Consider the following 17,932-nt stretch of genomic DNA (forward strand, 5'->3'; position numbering starts at 1 on the left):
GCAAAGGTTATTAAAAATCATCTCTACTTATACAGAAAATCTACAGAAATAAACAAAAATCATATTTTGCATGTCCTAAACTTTAGGTAAACTACCATCACTCTCCATTTGTTTCATTGTAGCTAACAAGCTAGAATGGATCAAGCTCTGGCAGGATCAAATCTAGAGCTTGGATCCTTACAATATGAAACACGGTGACCAAAAAAGAGAGTAATCCACCACACAGACTATTCATAGACAACCTTTTTTCCCCCACGTGGTTCTGCTCAGAACTTCAAGTCAACAACATCATGCAATTCCTGTAGCCAATAATTTAGCCAGATATAGTGTTCAACACTCTTTCGTAGAAGATAACTGGCTAATACTCTGTTTTGAGAGCTATTTCTAATTTTGGGCAAGGCAGGAGCATTCTGCTGGTCACACAAGACGCAGTATTTTTCAGTAATTATGAAATACGTGGTTTATTACCATCTTTTGAAAATAATAAGACTGTAGGCAAATTGCATGAGATGTACAGCAATGAGAAGATCTCTCACACTGGTTTGCCAGCATTGATGAAGGACTTAATAAAAAAATTCATGTCTAACTTGTCTGCACAAAATTTAACATTTCAAATAAACTGTTTATATTATCATGATATGCACAGTATTTGATTCCAATATTTTTGATTAAACAGAATGCTAGTAAATAGTTTGAATCTAAATTAAGACAGAGCTTAATCAAAAGAAGCGAGAAACCAAACTACAACTAAATAGTAAATTTTACTAAACTAGAAAAATTTTTAACAATTATATAAATAAAAATATCTGAAGTATAAGTTAATTTTAGTTACATAAAAATACTATTTTCAGTTAGAAGTATTTTTTAGAAACAGAAGTGTTCTAAAAACAGTTTAAAACTACAGAAGTACTTTTTTAGTACACAGAAGTGCATTTTTAGGAAAGTTAAATGCATCAGAATTTATTACAATAGGAAACAGAAAATCATGAAGCAAAAAAAATTAATAGAGATCTTGATCTGAACCACCCTTCATTATTTTTCTCACAGACTTGAAATGCAAGTTCTTACACCTTTCTAAATATTACAAAGAGTGATCTATAAAACAGCCTTACCTTTAAAATCCTACTATAAAAAGTCATCTACCAAGATGAAGGACATTATATATCAGACTAAATACAGACATCTTTAAGAAAAAATCTCCTAGCAAATACTGAAGATAGTGGTTGTCACTGCTCTTTTAAAACCAGAGCAAGTAAAATATATGTATAGGAAGAAAGGCAATTGCAAGTGAGTTTTGGGAAGCTGAAGAGATGGGTAGGTTGTGAACATCAACCTCTTTAGGGACTGAAATCCTGAAGGGATTTCATAACTGGCAAGACTAAAATGAAAGGGGCAGAAAAAGTAGCAGGATTATCTGTAGAAAGGGAACTCTCACTCTTCAAAGACCCTCAGTGACAAAAGACAGCTGAGCAACTGTTTTTACAAGGCAAGCAAGGAAGCAATAATTGGTAGCTGGCACCCAGGTGTAGTGATACTATGATTGAAACAAAACTAGGAGAGGCTAGGAAGGAAACTATGGAATATTTGGGAAAACAGAGGCTTAACCAAAGAGAGATTCAGAGATCCTTTACTAGGGTACATGTCTTGTGAGGAATGACTGGGGGAGTTGGTTTGCTCAGTCTGGATGAGAAGAAGCTCAGGTGGGATCTCATCACTCTCCACAACCACCTGGAAGGAGCCTGTAGTGAGGTGGGGCTGGTTTCTTAACAGTGCCTGCAGTGAGAGGATCAGAGGAAATGGCCCAAAACTGAGACAAGGCAGATTCAGATTAGACACTAGATTTTTCTTTTTATTCACTGTCAGGGTGGTCAGGCATTGGAATAGTTTGCCCAGGGATATGGTGGAGTCACCATCCCTGGAGGCATGCAAGAGGCATCTGGATGTGGCACTGGGTGATGGCTTAGTGGTTTAGGGGTGACAGTGCTGGGTGGATGGTTCAACTGGATTATCTTGAAGGTATCTTCCAACCTCAGTGATTTCTATTCAATTCAATTCAATTCAATTCAATTCAATTCAATTCAATTCAATTCAATTCCTATTCTGATATGACCATCAGAAATGCAATATTCACTTTGAGAATTAGCAGAATCAACTACATTTTCTAGGACTTTCTGGGTTTTTTTAAGTCTTATTTCCCAAGTTACACACACAAGTACTCAGAATTTTAACATTTTGCTACCTGGACAAGAAAAATCATAGGTGTCGGTGCTATTCAGATGTGCAAAAAACTACCTCTGTATATTATCTGCAATGACAGGATTTCTCAGAAAATATTTTGCACAATCTTCAGATTTTTAGTCATTCTCTTTACTTTCTGCCTTAAAAATACAATTTTAGAATTAAATTTGCAAAAGAAAATTATCTGGAATTTACAAAGCACTTCCCATAAAAAAATTCTGTATACCCGAACCAGTATATTTATTTGCAGTAGGTATAAGAAACAGCCAAAATATGATATTTACACAATACCCCAAAATATTTTTAACGTTAGATTTATATTTGGCACTGTGCAATGGTATGTGTAATAAAAGGAGCTGATTTTAATGTTTTCAAATACTTTATAGAAATTTTTTTTCCTTCCTGTTTCTCTTCATATTCCTACTTTTTATTTCCCACTTACATTTTTGTTTTTTGGGGTTTTTGCTTTGCAGCTGAAGTAAACTTTTCTTTTTTTCATTTAGAGACAAGATTTCAATAAGTACATAAGATTCACCTAGTATTGAATATGAAGATTTTTGTCTTTTAATGCTTTCATAACCAGTCATATGAAAAAATATCAGAACTGCTCTTTCAAAATAGAAATACAAGCCAGCACTGTATATAAATCCCCATCTCTCATAATAAATTATTTTACTACCTGCTTTAAAGGAGCTTAAGTGAAAAAAAGGACAAAACTAATCCTACTTAAATATATTGCTGTGATGGGTCTTTAGAGTTCTGTAAGCTCTCCATGACATACTGTGCACATTTGCTGCTAGAGCTTTGCAAAGCAAGCCTTACATGCAGCACTAGCACATATTTAATGACAAAACTCATCAAAATTCTAGAACAAACTTCTAGGAACTTAACTGCTAATATTGCTGGTTAAGCATAACACATTACAATGTGTGTAAACCCCTACACACAGTGACTACACTGGAATTTCTCAAATAATTGTCAGTCTCCTTTACCTAAAAAAGATATTGTTTCTTAATTGCAAGGAATGTTTAATCTGACATATTCTTATGCAATGCTGGAATTAAAATTCATGCCAAGTGGAAAGAATTACTTCAGATTCCTGAAGTCTTCTTAAAAACTTATTTCTGTCTTTTCTTAGATTTCTGGTAAAGGCATTACTGACATTAATTCTACAACTACAAGTAAGATCAGCAGAGAAGGCAGTTTTCATTACCCCAGGAAGTGAGAGTGTAACATATGGCAGTAATAATAATTACACACCCAATAAACCTGCCAATAACATGGACATTTAACAGCTGCAGCATAAAGTCATGCCAGAGGTGTACACACAAGTGCTCATTTTAATACAGACCAGCAGATCTATGGATCATTGCATCAGAGCATTACATATGTCGGAAAAACGTAGAAAGGATTTTTTTTTCCAAAAGTTTTCCAGGCTATTCTGCTCTGTTTGTAAATAACTTTCATTAGTGAATTTCCATTGTGATAGAAATACATTAACATTGAAATAATCTTATTAACTTGAGACTGTAAAGAGTAATTGTCTATAGCTGGCTTAACAGAAATAAATCTCCCACTTCAATCTCCTCATTAAACCTTACCCCATCTCTTAGAATTCAAGTCCTCTATTCAATAAATAATCATGCAATAAATCATTAAAACATGACAGATTTTTAATAGGATTACTTTGTTAAAATGTTATCTGACTTATCAATTTGGTTTAAGAATTCACCTGTAAATGACTTTTAGGCAGTTTATATTAAAAAGCATATCCCAGATCAGTGTTTTAAACATTTAATACAATTTAAGCCATGAAAGAATAATTAGCTGCACCAATCATTAATATTTTTAATAGTTTGATTATATTTTAAAAATATCCAAGCATGACAATTTTCTGAAGTTTCCAATTTTCCTTCATACAAGTGTGTCTTTATATTGATTTCCTAAAATTATATTAATCTATATTATAAAACCTAAATGTTTGAAGAAAATACATAATAAGTTGTTGAAAAGAAATTCAACTTTTCATAGAACATAAATGTAGGCCAAAGCAGCCCAAAAATCTTATGATTTTATAATTGCGTGAAAACATCCAGAATGTCTTTTGCACACCTCTACACAGACACAGTGTTCTGAGACTGCAGAAGTGACCATAGAAACAAATGTCAACTCTTACATGGTTTGTCTTCTCAGACTCTCTGCCAACACTACTAAAAATCATCTACAACAGTCAAAAACCAGACCAGCAGAACAATTAATACAATTAATACAATTAACGTCTGCTCAGAGATCAGGTGATCACAATGAATAAATCATTTGTGTATACACAGGATTTTAATTCTACATCCTCACAAATGAAATGGTTCTGCAAAAATGTCAGGTTTTGGATTTTTATCTGCAGTGCCTTCCTTTCACATAGGCTTTTGTTTAGTATGTGCTTTTTCAAACTGAATTCCATTCTTGCAGACTTACGAATCTTTAATTTTGAGGAAATAAAAGGTATTCGTACACTCTTGTTAGATCAATACTATTCATAGGAGATACATTCATGGCTAAACAAAAGCAACAATACAAATTAAAGGGATTTCTAATATTTTTTGTTAAAAAAGGACAAAATGTTGTATTTGCCAAGAAGGCTTTGGGTCCAAATTTAGGTTTTGTATAGTATATATATGGAAAAAAAACAACCAAATTTAAATAGTTTAGAAAATATTAATTTATTTTCTCTACTCATAATTTACTTTATGATGACTTCACTAAGCAAATCAAGTCAAAAATATTCCCATTACTGAAGTTCAGTCTAGAACAAACTTATTTTTGTCTACTACTGAAACAGATGGCATCTCCATGATTAGTTTGAGTGAAAGTTGGAATCTCATTTTTCTTGGAGCTCGGGAACAAAGATAGAAGCACTGATCACTCGCTGAAAAATCTCTTGATAAAACGAATACAAGAGCATGTAAACCATTTGATGTAATTTGATGCTTCTGAAAAAGCAATCTAAAATTATAAAAAATAAGAACAGACACATTACACTAAATAGAAGCTGGCATCTTTTGTCACCTTGTTAATGGCATGGCATTGCATCAAAAACACAGACTTCAGCATATCGCTTTTCAGTAATCCTATATTTAATGAGGAAAAAGTAATTTAAATGTTTTTATCTGGTTTCTTTATAATAGTCCAAATCTTAACAGACTCTAGTGTCTGAATGATGACAACTTTAGAATAATATGAAAGAGGTCATTAAAAAGGCCATGGCAAAAAGTTAATTTCAAAGATCTTGTCTTCACTACACTGAAGTGTTCATTTAGTTTGATTTACACATTTTTAGACTTCACTCCAGCTCCTACAAAATACGATTCATGTTAACCAAGGGAAGTACTATGACAGGAAAAGAGAAATTCTGACCTCAATTTAAGTACTGTAAAAAACTGCCAACTTAAAACTGTTGGACCCTAAACGGGTGTCTAAAGTGCTAAATAAACATGGTTGAATTTTGTGCTAACTTGAATAAGTTTTAAGTTACTGTTTTTATTAGAATAGCAGTCACTTTATTTATATGCCTGACGATAGATATAAAAGCCTAATTATAGGTACAGAGATTGAAGTTCTGGCAATACATACTGTGTCTAGACAAGCTAACTAATAAAAAGGTCTGTATTACAGGGGAATAAACATTACCATTTAGACTACATAAATCTTTACTTCAAGAACTATAACATGTAATTCTTACTAATACAGCATTATTGAATTACAGAAGAGACTGCTTCTCTAGTACAGATAACCTTATATAGCTAAAAGCCAGACACAAATGTAAAAATCACAATTTATTTCCAGAAATTATTTCAATAAAATACTTCTTCGTATATAAAATGACAGATACAGATTAAACTGAAACAAAGGACACACTGGTTCAAGTAACATTATTTGCTATACTTACTGATAAAAAATTGTGTTATATACTAGAAAATTGACACATTATATGTGAAACTGATTTCTTTATAATAGTACCAATCTGTAAACGCACAGTTTCTCACAAAAATATGTTCTTCAACTACCTTACCTTTTAATAGGCTTTTATCTACACAAACTGTGAAACTTCCAAACATCTGTTTAGTTCCCTATTTAAGAATATATGCAGTTCAGTAAAGAGGAGAAAAGCCAAGAAATAAGACAACACACTTACCTGAAGCTCCTGTCTCAGGCATTTTTTCTTCATGCTTGCTATCTGGCTTACAACCACCTTTTTCATCAGCTTCATCTTCACCCCACCAGGCTGGCTGCCCATACAAAGGTGTCCCACGAGGCATGGCAGAAATATCTATAAAGCCAGCCCAAAACAGAGGAAATAACTTTTCTGTTTAGCTATGATATTTAGGCTAAGAATCACATGAAGAGAAAGTCATTTGCTTGGATCATTTCTCCTGGAAGCTGAAGTGAAATGGATGCATGCATTTGCCTAAATACAAAACAAACTTGGAGGCCAGACAACTGATCTGGGTTCTAAATATAAAAGCTTACTAATGACCTGATAAAACTTCTGGCACAAATGTTTATGCAAAGGCAGGCACCGTCTCTAATTGTTACCCTGATATATCCGCAAATATTATTTCTTCTTTCAGTTTGAAGTCATCAAGACAGCAGAACATTCCTAAAAGCTGTTTGCTGCTATTTCTGTGGGAAGATTCTCATTCTTACCCACACTGACCTTTCAATGAAATCTGAACTCACTGCATGAAAAACTGATCAAATTTTGCAATGCTGCCAAGGTTCCAAATTGCTGACAGCTACTACAGAGTGCTGAAAGTTACCTTGTGTGTAAAACATTACTGAGCACAATCAATTTTACAGGTTGGGGTGGTTTTTTTTAAAAGCATCAGTTAAATTATAGCACAACTAAAAGTGCTATAGCACATGGTTAAATAGATTTAATTACAAAAATTAAGTAAGAAAAAAACCACTGATATATAATTGAGATTTCTAACCTGATGATAAATTGCTGGGTTAGGTTTGATCTGATCTTTTGGACGAATACTTCACCCTACAGAGATTTAGCTATTCTAGTGTCATACAGATGTTCTGAATATATTTTAAAGAGTCTTTATATAATAAAACATCATATGTTAAAATCTACCTTAGGTGCTTGTCTGTGACTTTTCTGATTAGGAATGTCAACATTTTTCAGTATTTTATACACTTGCAATCCAAAGATGATTTCATAGCCATGCCAAAGGTTTCAACATGATTTTAAGACATTAAGTACTTCCTTTTTACACAGCATTATGCCTTAGTCGATATAAATTACAAAAAAAAAACCTTGATGGTTACATAAAGAATTTGTGGATGCCCCATCCCTGAAGTGTTCCAGAACAACATGCTGGATGAGGCTTTGAGCAACCTGGTCTGGTGAAAGGTGTCCCTGGCCATGGCAAGGGGGTGCAACCTAAGTGATGTTTAAGCTCCGTTCCAACCCAAACCATCGCACAATTCTATTCCTGTGCACTGAATTAGCAATAATGAGCAGATGTGCATTTATAAAGCAACAGTGAAAGAATCAATCCCCAAAAAGCTTAGGAGAGTTACACTCAAATATAAATCCCTATCCCTGTTATTTTTGGAAGAGTGAAAAGAAAAAGAGAAGGTGAGGATAAACCGCCCCCACTGTGCTACTTTATGTACCCTTAACAAGATGCTGGATTAGCCAACAAAACAAACAGGTTAATTAAGTATACCACAGAATTCTGTATGTGGGGAAGAGAAGTCTTTGAAGTGAGTCTTCTGGAAGAAGAGATGAAACCTAAACAAAACTGTTGAGCATTGATCAGGTTGGAAATCAGACCTAGACAGTTCCATATTAAGGAAACAACAATACTTGATCCCTTTCTCATTCTTTTGGTTATATCCACTACACTTCAGAAAGCCTCATGCTGAAGCTCATCAGAGAATGGTTTGGGTTGGAAGGGACCTGCCATGGGCAGGAACATCTTTTGCCAGACCAGTTTGCTCAAAGCCTTGAATACCTCCAGGGATGGGACATCCACAAACTCTCTGGACAACCTGTTCAAGTGGCTCACTACTCTCACAGTAAAAAATTTCTCCCTAACATCCAATCAAAACCTGTCCTCTCTCAGTTTAAAACCATCAGACCTAGTCTTTCTATCACTAGCTGCCTGTGTTAAATACACTCTCCCTCTTTTTTTCCCAACTCCCTTTAGGTACTGAAAGGCTGCTATGAGGTCTCCCTGGAGCCTTTCCTTCTCTAGGCTGAACAACTCCATCCCACAGCCTGTCTGCTCCAACTCCCTGCTCATCTTTTTGACCCTCCTCTGGCCTCACTCCAACAGATCCAAAACCTTCCCATACTGGGGGCAGCACAACCCACACAAAGTTAAGACAACCGCAGCAGAGCCACCATGACACATTAAATAAATAGGAATGATGGTGTAGAAACAAGGCTGAAACTACAGTATCTACAAATCTTTAAACCACAATAGAACACTGAGGCTATATCCTGACACATCAAACAAAGAATGCTAGGAACTGCAAAACAAACAGAACTCCCGCCCATTTAAAAAGGGAAAAAACCCCAAACCAACCAAAAGAAAATTAGTGCACTTGGTAATGGTAAAAAGTACAAACTGAACAAATACTTTCACTTAAACTGCAAAAAAATAGAAATTTTCTACCACAAATGCCACAAGTTTGTGATTTGGGCAAAGAGATATGCAAAAATATTAAAAAAGCCAATCAAATCTCTCTTTAAAAATGTTCTTAACATGTGGATGTTACCATAAAAAAAGTAGAAATTAACCGCCAAAAACATTATTTACATCTAAACTATGGTTAAATGTCCATATTTGTGAAATTCTTACTGTCCACAGAATTTCACAATCATTCTACTGAAGCAAATTAACATCCTTCCCAAGTTCTTGTGCTTCTGCAACAAAAAAATGAACCTTACCCACTGATTTTTCTTCAGATTTCAGTGCTTCTGTAGTTTTGTGGTGGACTTCAGCTGTGGAGTCTGCTGCCTTGGACTCTGAACTTTTGGAGCTGCTTTGTTTCGATCCTTCTGCCTCTGAAGATTTTTGGGATAACTGGAGTTGGCTCGAGAATTTTTCATGCTACATGATATTAAATAGAGAACAAAACACAAACCCTCAAAGAGTGGGAAAAAAAACACCTCTCTATGTCATTGTACATAACTGTACAATGACAAAAAAACATCCAGGAACTGCACATTGTTACCTTAAGTGCTTCTTCGGGGACTCTCATCTCTCCCCTGACCACAGTAAAAAGATTAGTATGTAGGAAATTATAAGGAAAATGCTGAAAAAACTCTGAATTCACAAGAGGATGTTACAGAAAAGTAACAATTGTGCAGTCTATTATGCCACTGGCATGGTGACAGCTTTCAATACATGTCACTGTATTCATCAAAGCAAATGAAGTTATTGACTATATATAAACAGAACATTGAGTGGATACCTTAGTGTTTTAATTATAAAAGCAATTTTTTTTCATTCAGCAGTTTGCTGAATATTTAATTGTAATCTTATCTGCTGGTATACAACTGCATATGATACAAATATTTATATATCTGCCTCAAAGAAAAGTAGTACTCTTTAGCAACGCAGAAGACACACATTATGTTCCAAATCATAATTGAAAGTTGAGGTTTCTTGCAGTGAGAGACAATGAAATGTACTTTATCAGTAGTTCAGACCAAGGTAGAATATCCTAAACTCTGAGATTTTCGCTAATACAGGCATTTTTGTAGCAACGACAACACTTAACACAACCATACTTCTAACAAGACAAGTCCATCCTGACACTGCATTTTTATGGCAAGGATATCATATCCAAATCTCAATTTATCTTCTAACTTCAGAGTGATGTATGTCTGTTCTGGAATCCTCACATCATTCACAAATGTCTGCAGAACAAATGAGGACAGAAAGAAATACCATTAAATTCCAAAACAACAAAATTAAATAATTCTATAAGAAAGTCTTCAGCACCACAAATTTTCTACTGGGGATTCACAAGGAAACCATAAGCTCAAATTGCCAACTGTTTAACAAAGCATGTCAAAAGGAAGGTAAAACACCAGTTGATTACCAAGATGCACACTGGTCTTGAAAAATTCCTTGCAGTTCCATCTTGTTAGCAATATTCATGGAAGAGTTGATTAATGTTCCCTTGAATTAGCACCTCCACTTACTATTTTTCTTGTAGTTTGCTTTTTTCAACCCAAATTAAATGCCAGAATTGACTTATCATCGTATTTGTACAGCATTTAGCATTGAATATGAGAGTTCTGAGGCAGCTTATTTCTAATAATTGTCAAAGGACTTAAGAAAACATGGACCAAGTTTGTGCATCTGAGTAACACCAAAAATCAGTGGGAAGAATTCAGTATATTGCAACCCTACAGGATCATCCTACGTCTAACTTAAAACTTCTACCACATGCACATGTTTCTAAAGAAACAGTTGGAATATGCCATTTTATAAGCACTCGGAAGTTGGAAAAACCTGAATCATTAAATAAGTCAAAAATCTGAATATTTGAATGGCTGTGTTTCTCATGAGTCTAGTATTAAATGAACTGTGATTAGAGAGAAACAATCTCCTTCCCCAAAATAGTAAGAGGATCTTTCATTTAATTTTCTTTTCTTGAAGGAAAAGAATGTTTATTTCATTATTTTAAAAGCTGTTTACCTACTTCATAAAAAATATCTTCCATGGGAAATAAGAACAAAAGGTACAACTAGTCACTGTTGAAAGCATGAAACTTTCAGGAAGGTTTCAGGCAAATTTATTTCACTTTAACATTTTGAGAGTCCAGGGCATAAACCTCTGTGAAGACTATCATCAAGGCACTCTGAATTTCAGTGAACCTACAGAATTTAGGCCACCTTGCAGAGATCTATGTCTATATCTATGCATTTTTCCTCCCAGGTCAGAGTTCTGAAACTCGTGTGCAGACACAGCATAGCCAATGCAGGGAACTCCAAAGGCTGTGTGTGACTGTGTGTGCAGTTTACTGACAGCCTCATGCTCAGGACTGATGTGACAGCATAGAACAACCAAGTCTTGGTTACTCTGCCACTGGAGCTTTAAAATCTCATCACATGCATTGGGATGCCAGACAAAGCTAGCTTGAAAAAGCTAGTTACTCTGTAAATAAAGAATCCTTTGCCCCTTTAAATCACTCCATTCATGTGATTTCTAAAGTTCATTCTTCAAATAGTGAGAGCCAACTGTCTTTAAGCCTTCATAAAGTTTGCTAAGTTTTTCAGAATCCAGTCCTGAAACATCAGTTTGCTATCCTGTAAATATTCCTGAGAAGAATGTTACTCAACAGGGCCATGGATTGTTAATACTTCTTCTGGTATGTTTTTGAGTTCACAAGTTCACACTTGAATTCTACTGATACCAGGGAAATAATAATTATATACTAGCAACTGCACGCATTTGCCTCAGAAAAGAGAAATTCCTTCATCTTTCTTGTATGGAAAATAAAAAGAAAAACAGGAGTGTCCAGAATGAGTCACAACAAACTATCAGAAATACAATTTAACTTAATGTAAAACTGGTTAAAATTTACTTTTGCCTTTTTTTTTTTCAAATCTTAGATGTCCAGGATAAAGACTTCTAGATTTCGAAGTCCACGAGAAAGACTACTGTAACCTTTTCACTGAACTGAGTGTGAATCAACCACACATGTAAGAATATTCAGGCATTAGGGCATCAGGTGCAATCATAGTCAGCTTGTGAAATTATAACACTCAGAACACTCAAAACCAAAACATAGGCACTAGCCACCTCCCCTTAAACTCTGAATTATCATGCGTGGTTAAAGTGCATTCTACCAGGAATGGAGAAATACTTTATACTAAGAAAGGTATGTATCTATTCTCAAAAGAGATGGGACCAGCTGGAGAGATGCAAAATAAATCTTTCCATGAAGTAGGCAAAATAAGACAGGGTAGCAGCTGCTGAAGCACTAGAAGAGGCACTTGGCTGCTAGGGAGGTGGTGCTCTCAGAGCAAACAGCAGCTAGACTAGAAGAATTATTACCTAGTTCACCATATGGTACTGAGCCATTGTTCTGCCACACAATTAAGTATGGTGTTACAAAAATAATGTTTTTTCTCCATTAACCTGAAACCAGGCAAGCAGAGATATGAAAGAAAAGCACAGTGGGAAAGTGACAGTAAGGAAAACACTGTGAAGACAAAGAAAAAGGACTGAACTCTGAGATTTAATATTCCTTGTCCCAAAACAGTGGGAAGAAAGAGTTCCTTTGATGTCTCTGAGTAAACAGCTCTGAAGCAACTGAAGCTTCACCTCAAACTTGAGAATGAATTAGATCAAGTGAAGCAAATCACTGAAAGCTCTTTATTAGAGGCAAAAAAGGAGTTGAATGAAGACCTTATAACATATATTTCTATTCAATTCCAGTTTTGTGACAAGGCAACAAAAATCTGAAGGTATGCCTACTGACTACAAGAATTACACAACTAGGGAATAAAATCAAATGTGTCAGCAAAAAAATTCTATGTGCTCAACTTATTTTTGATCACTGCCTTGAAACAGCACACCAACTTTGAAAATACAGGGGCATATTAAATATTTAAGGACCAAAGTCCTTGTATGTCTACAACTGTTAAAAGGATATAGCCCTTCAGTGGTTTCACATGGAGTTGAGACTGACTATTTGGAAGGCTGAGTTAGTTACCTAAAAATACAGAAAAACTAATAGAGACAGTGACAGAGTTTTATTTCAAAATGCACTTCAAGATCAAAAGGTAGTAACTTGAAAGTTCATCTTCTATTTATTTAAGTATTTGACAAAACTATTCACTATCAGCAGCTTTCTAAGTATTTTTCAAATAGGCAGTCACAGATGAACTCATGATTTTATTCTGTACATATTCACAACAGAGCCAAACATTTAAAGTTATAAAATAACAAACACAACTAGTGCAAATACAGAGGTCATAAAGGAGTATCTAAAGGGCTACAAAATGATAACAAAGTTACTATGTTTTTAATAATTTGCTGTAATATCAAAAACTTTTATCAAAAGTGATGCTTAGCTAGACTTCTGAATATTCACTTCCTAGAAAAGCCTTAGAACATAAAATGTCATTCAAAATTTGTATTTCCTGTAACTTTGGATTTCTCCTGTATTAGTTTGCAATGAATTGACACAAATTATTCATAGAGATTTTTAATAAAAACTATTCTGAAAAACTAAATGCAAATACAATATTAGTTAAATTGATTTTCATATATGGTTATTGCATAATTATTTTTTTCCACATATGTACAGTAGAAATACAGTTTAACATTCTTTTCTCTATTGTAACAGAAGAATAAGGAACAGCATGTGAAATAAAATCCATATCATAATAGCACATTTTTGATATTGAAATATGTCAGGGCTTTTAGACATTATAGTCAAGATTCTTTTTTTTTTTGAATTCTGAAATACATAAGTATAACACACTCCTTTCTATTGTTTTGAGCTTTTCCTATTGCCAAAGCCCTCTTATTACTGGAATTAACAGCAGCCCTTTATAAAATGTGCAGTGGAAAACCCCTGCAAAGACTAAACTTTCCTTTTGAATGTTCCCCCATTTCCACACTCGCATTAAAAAAGTATTAATGTACAATTAATAATGGCTCCCCATAACACTATGGGGAGCTATCTATTTCTGATGTTAACTTACCCCATTCAAGCTGCCCAAATCCTTCACCAAGTGTTCATCTGTAGAGGCATCATAGTTGAGTACAGCATGTTGCTTGTCCACACTCCGTGACTAAAATATATTAAAGAAAACAAGGTGTTTGAAAACCACATGAGGTGGTTATGGCTATATCTTAGAGCAGTGTGATTTTCTCTTTTTACATAGCACATTTATTCAAATTATATTAAAAAGACAGTCCCACATACTAAAATGATAATATCTAACCCAACTCCAGGTACCCATAGCAAAATCCTAAATTTAATTCAAAATAATTATTTTCCTAATGTTTCCCTAAATATGATCAGTCAGATCCAGATATACCTCATCCAAAGCTTTTATATTTTTTTTTTCAGTCTAGGATCACTGATGTTTAACCTAATATTATTATCATCTGCACTTTATTTCTAACACTCTCACCCCTTAATTACATGCATCTTTCAAGACATGACTGTGATTCCGGGGTGTTGCTGTTGTCTCTCAAACTCCATTTCCTGTCACACATCTGGGATAATTACTGCAGTATACAAGCATTCCAAGTGTTTCTCCTTGATCTCAATTTCCTGAACCAATTAGCTAAATGTCTGAGCAGTTCCTGAATTACTATTCCCATCAGTTCTGACTTTCTCAGTCCTCCCTTAAGCACTTCAGTATCCATCTATTTTTCTCATTAATTCTTTATTTCACATACAAACATCATGACACAGATGAGGAACAAGCCTGGCTGCTATTTCATCCAAGAACAGCAGCTCCCCAACAGCCAAGTCCCTCTTTCAGCACTCACTCCTTGCCAAGTGTTTGCAGCCTGAGGTGCTGATGGCAAACAAGGGATGTGGGGCTGGATGTGTCTCCTTCATGCATGCATATGGTCAGCAGCTGCACACCTTCAAGAGCTCCCAAGAGAATGGAGACCACAGCTCATCCTCTCCATCAGCCCAACTTGATCTTATGTTTGCTCTTCATTCTGCTAGTGCACTGTCACAAAATGACTGCACAGCAGCAAATTCCTTCCACCAGCACAGCTTCTAATTTCAGGTTTGCATCTTCTATCCTTGCTACTCAACTCATTTTTCAGGACTGTATTGCACAGTATGATACATTTCTGTCTGAGACTTCCATGACTTCTGTGTACCAGCATTTGTGGTCTGTCAGTTGTAGGACAGACCTGCCTTACCAAGTGCCCTGGCCAGTACAGGGCATCAGAACACACAACCATTATTCCTAAGGAAATGTTTTCTCTTATTGTAATCCCATAGTTATCACCTCACTCCTTTTCCATTTCCTGAGACTTGCTACTATTATTTTCCTTACTTTCAATTTACTTTCTCATTCTTCCTGTCCATTTAATCTTATGACCACTTTGCTTTCTCCCCAAAGAAGTGAGATCACTGTTCTCCTGCTCATACTTACAATTTTATATTTAGACTTTTTATTTTGCTCTACATTTTTGAGGGATATAATGAGAGGGGGCAGGGTATCAAAGTGCAGAATAAGGAAGAGACAGACAAATGAACAAGCTGCCTGCCAATATAAGCTGCACTAATATACTACATCAGTTAAATGCTTTTAATGGCAGATGAAGACACGGCAACATGGTTCATTTTCTACTAACTTAGTAACCTTTCAAGTGAAAACAATCTCAATACAATGAAATACACTGATGTGCATGTTCTGCACCAAGAATTACCCTATTTTTACCTAAGCTATTGAAAAAAAATTGAACTTCTCTCAGTGTTGTTATTCAAATATATACTGTATCAATAAAAATTTAATTATATTTATGTGCTACATCCTATTAAAAATAAGTTAAAACAGAAAGGACAAGAAAAAATCCTCATGCTACTGTGTCACATCATCTGAAATGCTAAGAATGATTACTCAAGTCTGTGGTTTTTACAGAAACACTTGAAATTCCGCAGAACTTCACAGTTCTCCTCAGGTTCAAATTACTTACATATAATTGGACTTTTTATTCATTTCAGCTGATCTTTGCAGGTGCAAAGACAGTGCAAGTCTTTTGAATGCCTTTTTTCCTTTGGCTTTGTTATTGCAGCCTTCCATTCAAATTTAAGGGCTTTTAAAATTCCTTTTTGTAAGACTGTGGTGCCCTGGCTGGCAGTAAATGCCACCCAGCTGCTCACTCACTCTCTGCTGCCCCAGCGGGATGTGGGACAGAACAGGAAGAGCAAAAGGAAAGAACCCATGGGTCAAGTTTCAGCAGCAAAGGGGAAGAAGGAAGAAGTAAAACAAATCAAGTGATGAGAAGGCAATCACTTCCAACCTAACACAAGCAGCACAGTGCCCAGACAGTCTTTGAGTAGTGGGTATCTTCCCCAAAGCCCCTTCCTCAGATTTCACTGCCAAACACAACACAATATTTGTCACAGAATATCCCTTTGGTCAGTTTGGGTCAGCTGTCCTCGTTTGTGCTCCTTCTCCGCATTCTGTGCACTCCCCCAGTCAAGGGTGTGTAGGAGGAGCAGAGTGAGAGAGAATGCCTTGAAACTGCACACACACAGCTCAGCAACAGCCAAAAGAGTGGTGTGCTATCAACAGTGTTCTGGTCACAAATCCAAAACAGTACCATAATGGCTTCTATAAAAAAAAACCCTACCAACCAGCCAGATCCAGTACACAGATTTATATATGTCTGCAGAAATAAGAATCACAGAATAACTGCAGTAAAAGCCATACGAATACGAAAAGTCCATCCTCAGTTAAAAGAAATTTCTGACTGGTGTTATTTTACATAGATACTCTTCAATTCAATCCAGACTACTAAGAAAATATTCAGAATACAGAATATTTTCTGTATATTGAGAAAATAAATGCACTCTTCTTTGCAAACCATTGTGATATTGAGAATAATGTATATTTTTTTCCTGGAGATGATTTCTCCAATAACATTCAAAAAGATTTCTAACCATAAGGTGAAAGAAGGGGTAATGTAGTGTTTATCCACAAGCAGGCTGATGCAATGGAACAGTTAGGAACAGTTAGCTAAACAGGAAGACTTTTTGAACATATTTACAAAAAAAAGGCAGATCTGTATTCCCAGATGTGAACTAAACCTTTTAGAACAACAGTGTTTACAGGTAGAGATCTGAGGTCTATCAAGCATGAAACAGTCAAAATTATTTTCATTAAGGCCTTTATAATATGTCAAGCAATTATGAATAAAAGCATTAAATTCTGCTTTCTTTATCATGCATTGTCCACATGCTTTGCAGTAAGAGAACAACCAAGTTGTCAAGAGTGGAGAGGAAGGTCTTGCACAAAGAGCTACACACACAGAACAAGAACACATTATTAGCTTCTCTCTTGGTGGGTTCCTCCCCCTGCAGCACTATGTGGTGTTACAGTCATGCTGGCATGTAGACCTAACATAGCAGCAGGCTAAAAAGAATATTCTTGAAATCCCCATGCCCCTTGATTTTTTTTCACTAACTCTGAAGTAAATGCACAACAAATAATGTTTGTAAATAAATCAAATCTATTCACAGTATTAATCAAAGAGGCAGCTACCTTTGAAGGTGGAGTTCTGTAACACAAAAGAATAAATGTTTCACTCCAAGGACTGATCTACTATGGATGGCATAGCAGAGAAGAAAAAATATGCTCTCTTATTTACAGAAAACAGCCCTCTCAAACAAGTCACTGGTAAAATAAAAGCATTTTTAGATTATAAGCTACTGGGCAGGAACCAGTGGAGTGGGGCTTTTTGGTTGCTTTTCTTTCATTGTTGTTTTGGATGTTGGTGGATTTATCTGTGCACTTGTTTGTTTGGGTTTTTTAAATACGTCCCACATAAATTACCAAGACATCATACTATCTGTTTTTAAAGACAAATTAAGAGTACTGCCAAGTGCTTTCTAATATCATCAATAAAATATCTCAATGCCTTCTGAGGCTGAGAGCCAAATGCAATTTACT

At 35.3% G+C, this 17,932-nt stretch overlaps 1 protein-coding gene across 1 annotated transcript in view; it reads right to left on the minus strand.

Moving 5' to 3' along the window:
• Window positions 1-17,932, minus strand: part of CEP170 (centrosomal protein 170) — a 94,591-nt gene that overhangs the window by 51,601 nt on the left and 25,058 nt on the right. The window contains exons 3-7 of the mRNA XM_058801261.1: window positions 13,985-14,074; window positions 10,096-10,177; window positions 9,490-9,545; window positions 9,203-9,365; window positions 6,428-6,562 (exon numbers count right to left, since the gene is read on the minus strand). Coding sequence (XP_058657244.1) covers window positions 6,428-6,562; window positions 9,203-9,365; window positions 9,490-9,545; window positions 10,096-10,177; window positions 13,985-14,074 — 526 coding nt within the window. The remainder of the gene's footprint in view (window positions 1-6,427; window positions 6,563-9,202; window positions 9,366-9,489; window positions 9,546-10,095; window positions 10,178-13,984; window positions 14,075-17,932) is intronic.

The sequence above is a fragment of the Ammospiza caudacuta genome, chromosome 3 (genome assembly GCF_027887145.1).
Source record: "Ammospiza caudacuta isolate bAmmCau1 chromosome 3, bAmmCau1.pri, whole genome shotgun sequence".
NCBI classification, from domain to species: Eukaryota; Metazoa; Chordata; class Aves; order Passeriformes; family Passerellidae; genus Ammospiza; species Ammospiza caudacuta.